Source organism: Lissotriton vulgaris, chromosome 7 (assembly GCF_964263255.1).
Source record: "Lissotriton vulgaris chromosome 7, aLisVul1.2, whole genome shotgun sequence".
NCBI classification, from domain to species: Eukaryota; Metazoa; Chordata; class Amphibia; order Caudata; family Salamandridae; genus Lissotriton; species Lissotriton vulgaris.
This window is the reverse complement of record NC_141695.1, coordinates 463808243-463824274: the sequence shown is the minus strand read 5'-3', so window position 1 is coordinate 463824274 and position 16032 is coordinate 463808243. Positions and strand designations below refer to the sequence as shown.

At 42.5% G+C, this 16032-nt stretch overlaps 1 protein-coding gene across 2 annotated transcripts in view; it reads left to right on the top strand.

Moving 5' to 3' along the window:
• Positions 1-16032, top strand: part of UBE2M (ubiquitin conjugating enzyme E2 M) — a 126844-nt gene that overhangs the window by 28117 nt on the left and 82695 nt on the right. For both annotated transcript variants that reach the window (XM_086930505.1, XM_086930504.1), the window contains exon 2: positions 6010-6104. In XM_086930505.1, the coding sequence (XP_086786631.1) occupies positions 6010-6104 (95 nt within the window). The remainder of the gene's footprint in view (positions 1-6009; positions 6105-16032) is intronic.

Below are 16032 nucleotides of genomic sequence, written 5' to 3'. Positions count from 1 at the left end.
TTGCTACTGGTGGAATGATCACACCAGATACATCATCATTATGAATTTTAATCCTGATTTCAACAAACTAAATATTCACATATAACATTTCACCATTCTTATTCAGGAATATGATTTTTAATCATCAGTTCATTTTAAGTGAATCTCAACATATTTTGAAAAATCATAACATTTCACTACATCAACATAATCTTTCTTGACTGTATATAGTCGATGTAGCCCGATGCATTTCGAGTCCTTTATGGACTCTTCCTCAGGGGCCTGTAAATATGAACATTTCATATCAGCAACTTTGAAATATCAATATTTGATATCAGATTCAAATTAGAAAAACATGGGGATGAACAAAGCAACAATAAATCAATTTACGTTTCATCAGAGAAAAATAATGACCAGATCATGCACTGATAGAACACAAAAAACTCCACCACCACACCTCGAAAGTGAAATATAGACCAATGTAATATACTCACAACAGAACCAAGAATTCAACGTTCCTGTGAACACAAAGTACCTAGCTGTAAACAACTGCTTACACTCGTGTACCGGCTTCCTGAGACCATGAAAAACGCAAAACGAAGCATTCTCTTACCTCGATTCTCTAAAGTGGAAACCACCGCGTTTCCGTTTCTGTAAAAGTTTACCACCTATAAATATAATGAAAAACCGTCCTTAGCTTAGTCTTTCTAGTTTACAAATCCAAAATGATAACTCCTAAAACGCCACTACCTACCACGAGGCTGATCACCAACTCCTCCATCTGCTTCCTGCCGATTCAATGTAAACACCGGACCTTCCGGGTTAAAAGCGTCAAACTCAGTACTCGGCTCACAACAGTGAGGACGGACTTAACAAAATCGATCGGTGACGCCATTTAGGAACGGTCGTAACAACTGATTCCCTCTAGTCCTATCACTAAACTGTAAAAAGAGACCTCCGGACCAGTAAACAACCGGGCTGACGAAATATAGAAGAAAAAGAGACAGAGTAAAGAATAGACAGTGTGAAAAAAATCCGGTGCTCAGAGTTAAAAAACACGGAATAAGCATAAATAAGATAATTCTGTGCACAATGAAATAAACAATAGGATCGGCCACGCCTTCTCGCCTGCTGGGGCTGTGGCCTGCTGTGACGGTCAGCCGCTGGAGGTCCGGGCTGGTTCCCTCTTTAGTTACCTGCTGGAGATCCGGAAGAACTGTGGCAATCCCCACATTGTCGGATAGCGAGGGCCACCTACGGCGATTTTTGCCTGGAGAGAGGGTGCAGCCTCTGCGGTGTTGGACGACACTGGTGGCTGTGCTCCTGGGCTTCATTTGGCAAGACCTGCATCCTGACTGGCTGAGCTCCCATTATCTGGGCTGGGAGGTAGATCTCCCAAATGAGAGTATCACAGGATACCATCTTCAATAAACGGATTGAGGGTTCAGACTCCATGTTAAAGGGCTTAAGAACCTAAAGTTATGAGGTAGTTATTCCCTCTTACTTGGAACATACACACGCTGACATCGGCTTGTTACAGGAGACTCACCTACTAGTGACTGACATAGGCTCATTCCCTAGAAGTATTTTTCACCCTCCGCGCGTAAGGAAGCAGGTGTGGAAATTTTATTATCTTGCTCTTTTCAAGGAAAAGTGGGGTCCAAAATAGCAGAAATTAGAGGCAGCCTCCTGGTTTAATCGCATCCATCTGGGACGACACTCATTGATAATAGGATTTCTGTATGCCCCCAATGCTGCTCATAAACAAAAGGGTGTGTGGAGGGTCCAGTGGAAAGTTTAAACGACCTGTCTGCTCCTTCCCCTGCTGACAACATACGAAATACATAACAGAGCAGACCAGGTCTTGGGGTGGTGTCTGACCATGGGAACAACTGTGAATCCGGTAGGCGCATGTGTAAACAGATACTGCTGAAATACATAGGCTATAAACAAAACCCATCAGACCAGCCATTTGCTGGAGTTTGCGTCATGTGGGGGTTGTAGCTGAACAATCAAAGCCCTTTCCTACTTAGTCGTGCCGGTATAGGGATGAATGTCAGTTCTATAGCTATGGAATTCATCTTAAGGTAATCTGAATACAGTGCTATGCTACCGTAATAGTGAGAATTAGTGAGGATTAAAATTGACTACTCAGACATGGACATAAGTCCCAATCAAAGTCTATGTGACAAAGATTTAAAAAACGCTGAAGTGGGAAAACTGCCCACTGGCGCTATGTTGGACGGATGACATGTTTCAGCCCATTAGGGGATTACCCATGCTTTCTTCAGGACCTTGGATATAGACAATAACCACTGCAACTTAAAAGATTGTATACAGTAAGAAATGACAGGATGCACTGAAAAAAGTTACATATCTACCAGGAACTTGAGTTATTATGAGTCCACTGGAAGGAAAGAAGCATGTCTTCTTCCTAACAAAAAAACAGAAACAAGTTGCTTTACAACAGCACTAAGTTACACAGACACCATCACATGGATACACAGAAAAACACATGAAAAGACAACTGCATGAATGATTTGCATTCTGCATTATAAAATGAAGCATATTAGCTATATCACACGGAGGCATTTCCTCCCAGTGATACTCACCCAGCTTTGTGTGGGTGAAGACCTCATCTCACCCGGCGACCGCTCGGGAGCATGAGGCCCCGCTCTATAGTATAAAGAAAGGAGCACAATTAGTACTCAAAACTACTGTGTCCAACCTAATCATTTTACACATCTAACTCAACAAACGTGTGCTAGAGACCCATCCATCTAAACTTGAAACTAACCACTGCCAGGTGCTCATGGGACACTTAAAGGGAACAGCATGCGATGTTTCTCAAGTCCCCAAAGTGTCCTGACTCAGCAGGATCTGAGCCATATAGTCTTCACAATTTAAGGGTGTTGTAAACTCCTTGCTGCCCTGATGCCCAGTCCATGTATACCTCCGAAACCGAACTGGTTTTGGTCGGAAAAACAAGAACTGTACACAGTGATGTTTATCATGAAACTACTGTTGGATTAGTGCTTTAAATTACAAAAAAATTGTTGTCTATTACATTCTCCCGTATAGAACTTTATGAGCAATTTGTTGTGTGTGTGATTTACCAGAGTTGGTAATTGATTCAGTGCACAATAATTAATTTGTTTTTTTTAATGTATTTCTAAAGTGTTTTTAGATACATTTAATAAAACATTTATATATCAGCTTTGGTACTCTGTGACAATCGCTGGTGATATTGGTTTGCTTGTGTATGGATGGGATATGAGTTAAAGACCGTGTGCTTCACAACAACCCAAAGGGGAATTGTTTTTGACTTCTCATATTAGGACTGTCCAACCCACTCATATATCCACCTAAATCCCGGAAGCACCGATTTATATATGGCTCTGGGCACACCAGTCAATCTCGGCCTATTGGGGAACAGACAAGGTTCCGTCCCAGCAGAATGGGGTACACCGTATTTGGCATCTCCTGGGGATGGAGAGGTTTTCTTTAAAACTTACGCAGCAAGGGGACTCTTACTGGGATATCTGGCAACAATTCATTTAGCTCCTTTCCCATAACTTTATGAAGCTAGCCTGTCTCAGATATAAGGTTGCTCCGACTCACTAGCCCGGCAGAATGAGCTACCCTGATGCCCAGTCCATGTATACCTCCGATACAACATGATCTCATTTATAGTTTGCGGCTCGATGGTCACCCGGTAGGTGGTGTTGGGGTCAGGGGGTGTTGGGGGGGGGGGGGGGGGGCAGAGAGGTTGAGGGGAGTATAATTAAACTTTCCCTAATTGTCAAAGTGAAGTTTAATCTTTGAGATTTCACAGCTCTATTGAATGTCTTTGCTTCTTTATCAGCTTGTGCAACAATAAAAACAAACTTAAGCTTAAAAAAGAAAGAGAAAACACTCTTTATATTTCAGGTGGCTCCTGATATGACTTTCTTCAGAACGTTCTTAAAATCCTTTCTTTTTAAATCTTATAGCTTTTCTCAATTATGGTGTGTAGTGAAAATGTGTGGGAGATTAGATGCTCTAGTGCTTGTATCTGCCACATTGTACCAAGTTTACACTTTTCAGGGGCTAAATAATCTCGTATTAAGAAGATCTAGTCTCCCTTAATAGACCCAGCCATGAAAAACGCATAAACCAACCAAGAACGAGAACCATATCCCCACACTACCACCACCACCACCACCACCCCTACCCCTACCACTGAATGGGTAAACCCTACTCTTGCATTGGAAAAGCGCAACCTAATTACTGCAGACACTGTAATTTTTGGGCCATTGAGGATCGATCTAAAATAAGACAATTACATCATGGATACCATTAGGAGATTGGTCTGTGGAGTCCTCCCAGAACCACATACCGAGTAAATCACAGGCATCGCCTGTATGTTGGTCTTTGAGGTTCACCCTGAAGCAAGGAAAATGTAGCTTAAGTAAAACCAGACCCTAACAAAGGATAGGTCTGTGGAGTCCACCAAGTAGGGTTACCCATGTACCCCAGACACCAACAGCAACCGTCTTTGTTGGGCCCTTCTGGAAAGGATGAGAGCCTGGTGCACTGGTAAGGTTACATTTGAAACATGGTACCTGAGGTGTCCATTGGTCTTTCTATGGAAAGAATGTGTTTGATCTGCAGGAGAAGAGGATGGGGGCCTATGTGGACAGACAGAAGCAGTGAAGTTACTTTTATCCTCTCGAAGGTGGGAGGAGAGAAAAGGAGGAGTGGGTGGTTGGCCGTGGTGCCAGGTACACCATTCATCCAACGCTACAGAAAGCAGTTCGCAGACGGGAAAGGAATAGATCGGTCCAGACGAGGTAGTCGTACAGGAATTCTGCAGTTAAGCGGCTACTACAGAGTACGGAAAGCTATCTTCCCTTGAATTTATTTTAGAACCATTGCTAAGCTCTATGGTGTGGCCTTGTTTATTATTGATGCTAAGTTAAAAGTTCATTTTAGTTTTTCTTTTTATTGATAGTTGGTTAGATTAAGCTGTTCGTCCAGTTTGGCATAATATTTGGCTTATGGTGTATTTATTTTTATCAAAATATAGTCACACCTTTCTTGCTCATCGGAACTTTAAATTGTTCTCTTTGTGCCCAATGTGGAATGTTAATTGAAGTCTGTCTTTTTGAGACTGCTGATAAATTTATCATCCCTTGGCTGCTGGCTTGAGGTGGAGCTGAAAAGGCCTGAGCCCTTGACTAGGGGAGGTAATCCTAACTCTACACTAGCCGAAAAGATGCACCACACTGTCAAAGCGAGTGCTTTATTCATCTTCTCATCATCTTTGGACACGAAGTTTAAATGCCATCACAACAGATGGTGACCCATTCTTCGTAGAACAGCAAAGTGTAATGATCACTGCTCACCACTGCCCGTTTCTCTGAACCCTAAATCTTGTGCTACTCTGCCACCAGCACCTCTACCTCTTTGCTTCCACTTTGTGATTCTTAACTCTCCTCCTCTGGCCGACCTGTTCCTCTGCTACACTTTTTGTATGTTTTGCATAATTGTCCTAAAAGAAAGTCTCACACCAAAAAAAAGGGGGTCTGGTCATAAGAAGGAAAGCAAGCTAACAGTCCGAAGGATGTCTGTTATCCATCTGTGCATGTTTACCCATCTGGATTGTGCCACGCTGTCCTGCACCAGCCTTGTGAGACCCTGATGGTTTGGTCTTGGACAAGGTGAGTGGGGTGGCAGAGTGTGGCAACCATATTGTCAAGCTCTACGGGTTTACTGAACTGGAGTGACTTTAAGAGAGCCTTTCGCTAAGCGCCATCTACATTCTTCAATGTAAGCCTTATTCTCGTACCCAAAACAGTTTCCAGTAACTCCACTTCCAACATGCCATCGTTACATTCTATGGAGAGCTCCCATTGCTAGTTCCCCTTTGTAGTTAATGCTCCTTTCTACACTTTCTCCCCCACTCGTGGTTTTTCTTTCCACTGCCTTACCTACTTCCTTTGTTTCCCCCTGTGTCTCTTAAGCTGCTCCTTTGTGTCCCCTTCACAGATATCAACGAATTGAATTTGCCGAAAACATGTGAAATAGACTTCTCCGACCACGATGACCTCCTCAACTTTAAGCTAGTCATCTGCCCTGATGAGGTAAGAGTCTAGACCACTCAAAAAAAGTCAGCCAGTCAGAGCCATAGAACCACAGACATGCATTTCTTGACACTTAATTTAAAGTGTTTGTTCAAGCATAGCTTGGCTACGTAACACAGATTTTTTTTTCTATCATCTGCACAGCCCAAACTGAATTTGAAATGTCTGTCACCAAGGCTTTCCTTTTATTACTACTGTGAAAAAAGGTGGGTTTAAGGTTACTATTGTGACATGAGTACAACAAAATTCAATGAGAATGATTAAGATCATAAAGGAAAATGGTGTTTATTTCTGATCAGAGAAATGTATACTAAAATAAACCACTAGATAGCAAAAATAGTAATTAATCGGTACACCACGATATTTGATTTGAACAATTTAGGGATAACGTATTTCTACAGAAATGCATGCTTTTCTTCCATGAAAGATTGCTTACATATTATCCACTTTGGTGAATATTACACTTTTGCTTTGCTGATGCTGGAAATCGTTTGCAAAACACTTACGGTGTAGCATACTATGTAGAATAATCAGTAAATAATTTTTTTTGTCACTTTTGCAGTTTTATGAACGTATATTCATATTATATTACCCAGTTGTGTTTTGCTGTTTGCCTTTGCTTTTGTACTCTTGAGACCAGATTTGGCATTCTATTCATTAGGAAAAAGTGGAGAAGATTCTTACAGCCATACAGCTAGACCAATCTGTTCTCAGTGGTACAAAGGCATATATGTTACACATACATATTAACATTATGTTTTCTGAAATGCATTTGATTTTTACGGTTAGTTTTCCCTCCTTTTCAGGTACACCAAAAGCTAACAAACTTAGTTGTGTGTTCAGATTTTAAAAGTCCACCTAGGTTAGCAATCGGTTTTGAGGTTTCTAAATACTGTCATCTGCATAGCCGTACACCACTGCAGCGACTAGCAAGATAGTTGTTGCAAGTTCTGCGGGCACGTTTGGGCTGGAAGACTCTTGACTATGACTTGAAGAGAGTACCCTTCACATTTTCTCCTCAACTGTCCATGCTCGTCGCCCACATTACATTGTAGGAAGTGTGTAGGATGGTCTGCTCTGTCAAGAATCGAATTGTGCTCTTATTCCTTGAATATTTGGAGCGGATTGTTGCCTTGCCACACTTACTTACTGAAGTATGTTAAAGACATTTGTTCTGTTTTATCTGACATTAATTCATGGTTTTGATTAAGTAATCTATTCTATTGAGTTGTGACGCTTATGGTGTATGACCGAAATTAAGTTTTTAAATCAAATTGATTAAGTAATCTTTTTTCAGAAAACTGGGGTTGGACTCTGAAGAGTCTTCATTTAAAGGAACCTACACTGATCACAGAAAAAATGTATTAGTTGATTATTTTAGGATTTTTAATTAACCTGGCCCCAATCTCCGCAAAGCAGCATTTGTTGGTGCCGTTTACGGTTTGGTCGATCTCCAGACAATTATGTGAGAATTACTAGGTGAAGGGCTTTGGCTCCGCCCACACGATTGGAGCCCGGAGCACATATTTCGGTTGCGTAGAAGTTGAGTGCCTTCACACAAAAAAGTGCTTGCCCACCACATAGCTATGATCATTTTTGTTTATTTAACGGGCTGCCTGAGTTTGAACTTTCAGGAGCGCACACACACTCCATAGTGCTATTAAATAGATAATTTACAGTGTTTTTCTCTGGCAGTAGCACAGATTGGAGGAGGGCATGGATTTTTAGGTCTAGCTTGACCGTGAAACTCACCTGACCTTATAACCTACACCAATATTAGTTATTTTATACTCAGCACATACATACATACTGTGAGCGTGGGAGGGGAGGTGGCAATGGGCTCGGAAACAGTAAGAGGCTGAGAACCAGAGTATCTCTTTAAACTGGGTTTTATTTTCAGGGTGCGCCGGGTTCGAAAGGTGAGTCTCTCTCTTGCAAACTCCAGGTGTCCGTGGTGGCGGAGTCTTCTGGGTGAGGTATCTCCTATCGGATGTCTGCAACTTCTACTCCTGTACGCAGTCTCCGGACCACCAGGGAAAAAGAGACCAACAGAGGGAAGCCGTTAGTTAATGGCCTGATACCGGCTTACCCGAATTGGGACCGAGTGATAGTGAGGGAGCACCCGTGCTTTGTACAGGATGAATGTGCTCGTGCTCAGGGAGGAAGAGTGTGAGGAATGCGGGAGGGGTAAGGAGGGGGGACGGGTATGGGAACAGACACAGGAAAGGCACACACTGGGATAACTACCATATTTACAAAGGGGTGCTCTTTTTTCCCCCCCCAGGCTGCCCAACGCCGCCGTACCTGAGAAAGCCACACTCTTCCCTCGGGAGTGTGGCACGGCGGAACACTGGGTCGCTGGCCTCCTGGCTCTCCTCCGCTCTAGTTTCTCTCGCCCTCTCAGTTTTCTCCTTTCTTCGTCTCCGCTTCTCCGCTTCCTTCTCCGACCTCCGGGGTGATGACACACCTCCCATACAGGACTTCCTGCCCTTTGTCCAGTCTGGAGCCTCCGACGTCAGAAGGGGGCGGAGTCTCCTCCTGATCGTCATAGGCCCAATTAAAGGCGCCAGGGTCATTTTCACCGTCCCGTTCCGATAGGCTTTTCCAATCTGCCCTCGGAGATTCAGTCTGTGGGGAAGGAGGGGAGTTAGGGACAGGGGTCCACCAGTTCTCAAGGCCTCCCACCCCGACCCCGTTACACATACAAACACACACCCCTATCTACAGCATGCATGTACACATATTTTTACATACACACATCCGTGGCCAACATTACAAATCAAAACCCTTATCGGGCTGCATCTCGGGTGGCAGACATGAAGCCTCAGGGGTTCTTGAAAGATCACTTTCAGCCAATGAGTAGAGGTGGCAGTTCCTTACTCTTCAGAGTGGGGTGGGCTCAGTGAGACTGCTGACCCCCACCCACTTTTGTGACGAGGTAACGTGGCTGGGTGTTCTGCTGTGGGTACTTCAGGGCTTAAAACTGAAGTGCTCAGGTTGAGTCCATCAATGACACTTTGCCTTAGTCATGAGAGTTTGCTGGACTAAAAAGGTCACCCCCCCCCCCTCGGCTATGAAATCTTCAGCCTGGAAAATCTCGACTCCGACAGCCAGGTGCCTGCAAATTTAGCACATGTACAGTGCCTGGATGCCTGACCCGAACATAAAGAATGTGTCAGACTGCCTTTGCTCAGCTGACAGACGCTCTTTGTGCACCAGAAAAAGGTGGAGGTGTCTTCTCTTAATGAAAGGCCAGTGCTGCACACAACATTCTTTTAGAGCCAGACCTGTTTGTATTGCCAATGCTCGTTACAGAGTTTATCCATAATGGGGGCTTCGTAGTCCAGATTTACTTCACATTGGACAGTGTGGTGTGTTTATATTCACAAGTGGGGTCGCACACCGCTCGCACATCAGCGGGATCGCCCCTAAGGATCATGGTAATTGTAGTTACCTTTTCTCGACGCCGTATCTTCTATCAAAATTTCAAATATCTTCATCTTCGCCATCCCTGGACACGTGTTCGGGGTATTTACCCCTCGTCAGCAGGGATTAGGCCATCTTCTGGGGTTGCTGCATGGCTGCCAAATATCTCCAGGTATAGTACCATACAAAGGCGCGCAGGTGCTGCACACAAGTCTTTTAAAGCCAGACCTGTTTGTATTGCCAATGCTCGTTACAGAGTTTATCCATAATGGGGGCTTCGTAGTCCAGATTTACTTCACATTGGACAGTGTGGTGTGTTAATGTGGGTGGTCGTGGGGGCAAAAACCGGATTATAAAAAACTAGAATTGGATGGGGAAGTGTGAACATGTAATCAGGACATTATTAGTTAGTCTAAAGTTGCTATATACATCATGTGTATTTAATGATTTACTATGTTGCATTAACATAGGTTTTCTATTTAGGTCCCCAACAAAAATACCCAAATGAAAGTTGTTATAGGGTTGTGAAATTTTACAAAATATCTACTCGTCCAAGGGTTTCAATACTTTAGAAATCTACTTGCTCTATAAAACAACCAACAACAAAAAAATAATTTTTCTCTTTTGGTGCCATACACTGTGGGTGACAACTTACTGCAGCATTCTCATTATATCAGAACTTTGATAATTGTCTCTGATTATGCTATGGCCGATGCGATGTATACATTGCGGCATGGGTTTTGATGTTTCAAACTTTCCATAAAGCAGCATCAGGGTGTGGAATTCTATTGCCAGGTACCCAGGATATCTGCTTTGGGGGTAAGGACAATACATTTTCATGTTTATTGTGTCTCTGGGACAAGTAGGCCCACTCCCTGCAGCACAATGGAGTAGTGGAGAAGTGTGGCTCAGGGGTTAGAGGCGGCAGACCCGGAAGCTGAGATCGGTCCTGGACCAAGGTTCAATTCCCCGCCTCGGTGGGTCTTGGGCTCAAAAATTCCATGGACTCGATAATTCTCGTTCCGGTGCCTACTCAACTCACGGGTTCACACTCTGCGACTCTGGGCAATAGCTTGCTTAATCTCCACTACGGCCCCTTGCGGCGGGATGCGTGGCTTTCACCTTGTGGATACCCTGCTCGGGTTATCTCGCAGGGGAATACCAGGACGGGTTCCCAAGGCAAGCGCCTTGATGCCTTCGGGTGAAACGGGCGCTATATAAATCGCAATACATTTACATTACATTTACACAATCCCTTTGACTGCAAGTTTACTGTACAACACTATGGTCTCGGGAAGAACATTGTCTGCAATTAAGGTAATATTTGTGAGCATATTTTATTGCTTATTTAACTTTTATTTATGGTTCATTAATGCAAAGCCTTTATTATTGGGTTGAGTGCTCGAAGGATATGTTGTAAGCTTGGACTGCCCTACTGACATTGGTTCTATGTTTGCAAAGTTGAGCAATAAGAAGCTGTGTATAATGCTTCAAGAATGTGCTCTGATTTGATGCAGATATTTGCAGAAACCTTCAAGCGAGATTGATGATTCTTTGCTTTTAAAATAAAATGCTCACAAAAACTAAACTAGGAAAAAAACGTTTTGCTAAAGTACTGTTAAAGTTTAGGTACCATTTCTCTGAAGCATCATTTAGTGAAATGTCGGAAATATGAAGATAAATAAGCGTTGGCAAAGCTAATCAGTCTGACTTTGGTGGTCATCCTTTTGTTTTTGTCAGTGCATGTGTTATTTTGACATGGTTTTTTGAAACTTTGTTGGAGCTGGTGGGCCCTCACCATTATTGCAAACAATTGCAAAAACATATTAGGGTCTCCAAAAGCACACATTGTCACAGTAGTTCCTGGCACTGAACAAAACGACTTGATGTGCTGATATGCTCTTAGTGAAAGAGCAGAATACGCTCACTCTTAATTAAGCAGCGAGAGAATGAGAGAGGTAGAATGAGAGAGCGAGATAGAATGAGAGAGTGTGAGAGTAGGAGTGTGTGAGAGTGAGCATTTTAGTAAAAACAAAAGATCTTGGTTAACGCCAGACCAAATTAGGGAACCAGTTCTTAAAAGAAGTCACATAAGTGCACCCATGGCATATGTCCTTGCATTAGTGAATATCAACGGCTTTCATGACTTCACACATTTTTTAGGAGGTAGATTTTGTGGGATACTTCTAAAAATTCTTTAGAACTGCATTTTAGCATGAGCAAATATGCATGTGTATATTAGCTTATGTGAAAATCTGCGGAGAATTTACAAGTTCACTTTCTATCCAACCACTTTTTTCCACCCAACCCTTTAAGTTTTACTTCTGCCCTTGTCGGGCATACATTTCCATCATTGCTTAGTATGTGAAAAGTTTATAGAAGCACGTTAGTAGATTTGCACAGAATCAAAAGGTCATTCCAAACCTGGAATTCTTGCTTACTGCTACCTACAGATCTGCGGAAAGCTTGCAAAATAAGGGATTTGCTAGTATTCAAACCATACTTTGTGGCCTAATGAGAGAAGCTTCAAGTTCAAGATAGCTTTATTCGGTGTTTTGACAAAAAACCATAAAAGCATGACATACAAAAGCACAAATAATCTATACATCTCTTTCTCATATAAAAAATTTCGTGTGATAAAACATCATCTGAGTAAAATGAATAAAATACAACAAGTTCATTTAAAATTCATTTACAGGACTCTTGGTATTCATACAGTCTGCTGCTGTATACGTATTATGCGGTGTTTATAAGGAACATTATAATACGAATTTTTCAGTTTTATACATTATCCGCGAAGTCCTATACATTTCCCATAGACCCCCTGCATTTTACGATAAACGTAAGGAATTTTATCACTGTCACTATAGTAATTTCATCTTGCAGCATATACAGTCTAAACAGTGCAGTCTTGCAGGTTCTCACCCCCCATGACTTTAGCAGTGGTATCAAGTATCTTTTTCTCCCCCATTCATAATGCTTACAAAAAAATATACAGTGTAAGTTTGACTGTCTGGATATATCATCACACGGACACTTTTCCATATTTGCCGACCAAATGTTTGTGATGGGAAAAGATACAAGCCTATAGAACGACTCCGTCCTCATTCGGGTCAGGAGCATTCTATGGAAACACGAATAAATTGGTGCTAAGTAGGCATGGATTCCCGGGCCATGTAAGATATTACGGTGAGCTACTATGGTGGATTTGTGCCCATCCAAATACCATCTTCGTTCCGCCAGTAAATCTAAACACGCCGTTTTTAAGGATTTTTTTGATATTTGTATGCATGTTATGGGGTTTGTGTAAAGATCTGGTTTGCCGATGGAAAAAAGGAACTTTTTCACATAAGCTAGCCATGGTTGTTTGGTGGATGCCGAATAGTTTAAACAATCAGTAATTACTTCCCTATTGAACCCTGTGTCCTCACATGTCCAAATCTTGAACCACAGCATTACTGGTGCTACTTTTATCAGGTCTATGATATGGATTCTATCCAGTTCGTTATGGCACACAGTGGTAGACGTGGAGCGAGGAACTGAGAGTAAATATCTAAGGAAGGCGTTTTCCACTGTTTGGATCTGTGTGCTATCTGCTATGCCCCATATGCCTGCCCCATATACGGCGGTGGACACACATTTAGCAGCATATATCTTAAGTAATATATTCACAGGTTTCCTGCCCAATCTCTTAGCAAAGTGTTTAAGGGCGCCTATTGTGCGGGCAAAAGCTAAATTCCTGGAGGTTATGGCTGGTGCCCATGTTCCCTTGTTATTGAATATAATTCCTAAATAGGAGAAGGTTTTAGTCAGTGCTATCTTGCTGCTGTTTATAAAGATTTTGCAATTTGGTGTGTTTTTTCGCAAGGAGCATGACATTGTAAATGTTTTTCCTTCATTTATTTTTAGGCCTCTTGTGGACATAAAAGATGAGAAACCTGTTATGGCTTTCTGGAGGCCTAGCTGTGTGCGAGCCATGATCACAGCATCGTCAGCATACAATAATAAAGATACTGGGGTACCATTTATTTTGGGATAGTCGACTCTAAGATCATTTAAAACATTTGCTATCTCGTTGATATATAAGTTAAAAAGAAAAGGCGCAAGGATGCAACCCTGATGAACACCCTTTGCTATAGGGAATTTTTTTGTTCGCTCTCCATTTTTGCCATACCTAACCGCTGCGCCCGCATCCCTGTATAATTCCTGTATAAAATGTAAGATGTTTTTATCTATTCCCAGCTTTGCCAAGGTTTTCCACAGCACAGCATGGTCGAGGCAATCAAATGCCGAGGATAAATCGACAAAAGTGAGGTAGAGGTTCCCTTGCTTCTTACTAACATACTTGTTTATTATTAAATTCAAATTGAGACCCTGCTCTACAGTACCAACTCCAGTTTTGAAGCCGTACTGCAATTTAGAGAGAATCCCTTTATCCTTGGACCAAGTTTGTAGTTTAGTTAGTAAAATTCTACCTGCCACCTTCATTAATGTATCCAGCAGGGAAATAGGGCGGTAGCATTTTGGGTCCTGTCTATTCCCCATTTTGAATATTGGGATGATTATGGCCTCATGCCATGAATCAGGGAATCCCAATATGCTATACGCATTTAGTACATTTGCTAGTAATGGAGCCCACATTTCTGCATTGACTTTGAATAAGTCAATGGGGACTCCATCTGGGCCTGGGGCTTTTAAATTTGCGCTTTGCGAGATTGCTAATTCAACCTCGGCAGGGGAAAAAACAGTGTTTAAAGGGAAGCTATCTTGGTTGCTATTATGGATGTTATATTCTTGGGTCATATTTAATGCCTCTTTTTTATATAAAGAGGTAAAATAGTCAACCCAGGAATCTTCCGTTATAGCTACTTCCATCGAATCTGTCCTGTTGTCCTGGGAGAAGAAAGGAGCATTAATTTCCTTCCAGAAAGAGACATTGTCCCTTGTGGAGCTTGCCTTTACTAAAGCTTCCCAGGCCTGGTTTTTAAGTTCATCTTGTCTTTCACGTAACGTGTGCTTATAGACACGTCTGGCTTGCCTAATCACATTATTATCCTTGGGAAGTGTCTTTAGAGCCTGTAATAGGTCTTTGTGAGCTTTAGAACAGGCGGAATTAAACCAGCCATGTTCTCTCTTTGCTATACCTCTTTTTAATTTTTTTGTAAGTTTATCGTTTATAGTGGCGACAATATTCCCATATGCCGCTATAATTTGTTGGGGAGTGGTATTAGATTCTAGGCAGACCATGAATTGGTTCATTTCTTTCTGCACTAGGTCTTTTAGAAAAGTTGTACCATCGATTTTCCCCCACTTTATAGCATAGCCATTCTTTCTTGCCAGCGAGACCGAGTGGCCATGAAGGATGCTTGGTATGCTTAGCTCAGAGGACTCATCTTTGTCAATCGAGATTGTAGTGCTAATTGGAAAATGGTCACTTAATGCCAAATCTTCCATGTTGAAGCCCACCAGGCAACCCTGATTCTTGTTGGTCACTAGGATGTAGTCAATTGTGGTGCCTGGCCCCCGCCCAAAGAATGTTGTCTGGAAAGCTACATAAGGCTCGCAGAGTTCATTAGCGAACCCCATGTCCCAGTCATGCATTAATTGATTAAGCATATTCCCAATAATCGAATGTTCGAAGTGTGTGGTGGGATCCCCTCTTAAATTGTAAATTCCGCAATTTTTTGTAGCACTATAGGGGCACAGGTGGCAGTTAAAATCTCCTGCTATCATAATGCAGTCTGCGTTCTGATCACCCATCACGAGCATTGCATTAAGCTCCGCTATTAAGGCTTTGGGCTCGGCTTTGGGCACGTTTATATATATATTCACCAGAAAGAGGGACCACCCCCTTGCTTTGACTACAAGTCCTTGCAGGGATCTAGCTACCTCTACATTGGAACCACTTGACAGATATGTGGATAGTTTTATGTTACGCAGATTGGAAGTAAAGATGCAAAGGCCCCCCGACCCTCTGCCTCGATTACCCTGTGTCGCCGGGATGTAATGAGTGCTGAAGCCCTCAATATAAGTTTCCTCCCGGTCCCAGCATTCCTGCAAACATATTATATCCTGTTTTGCCATGAATGATAAGAACGGGTGGGCCCCTACTTTATTACTCAGCCCTGCTATATTCCAGGATGTAATTTTCAAATTTAGTTTGTGTCTGGTGGGTTCTATTGCCGCTACCTGAGGGATTGGGCTCTCTATACCCTCCAAATTTGATCCTTGCTCCCTATGTGTTTGAATGGCAATCTGTGGGGTTGTGGGGGTACAAAGTGTATTCTGTGGAGGAGGATCAGGCGTGTACCCTACTGATGGTCTATTAACAATGACGGTCTGCTCTTCACTAATTAGGGTTTCTACAGGAGTGCCTAGATTTATAGATTTGGGATTTGTTGTCATTATTGGTCAATCGACCATATCCAAGCAATCATACCTGTTCCTCATGGGAATCCCCCTCCAGTAATCAGGGTGTGCATTCTCTCTTCTCAATGGCCAG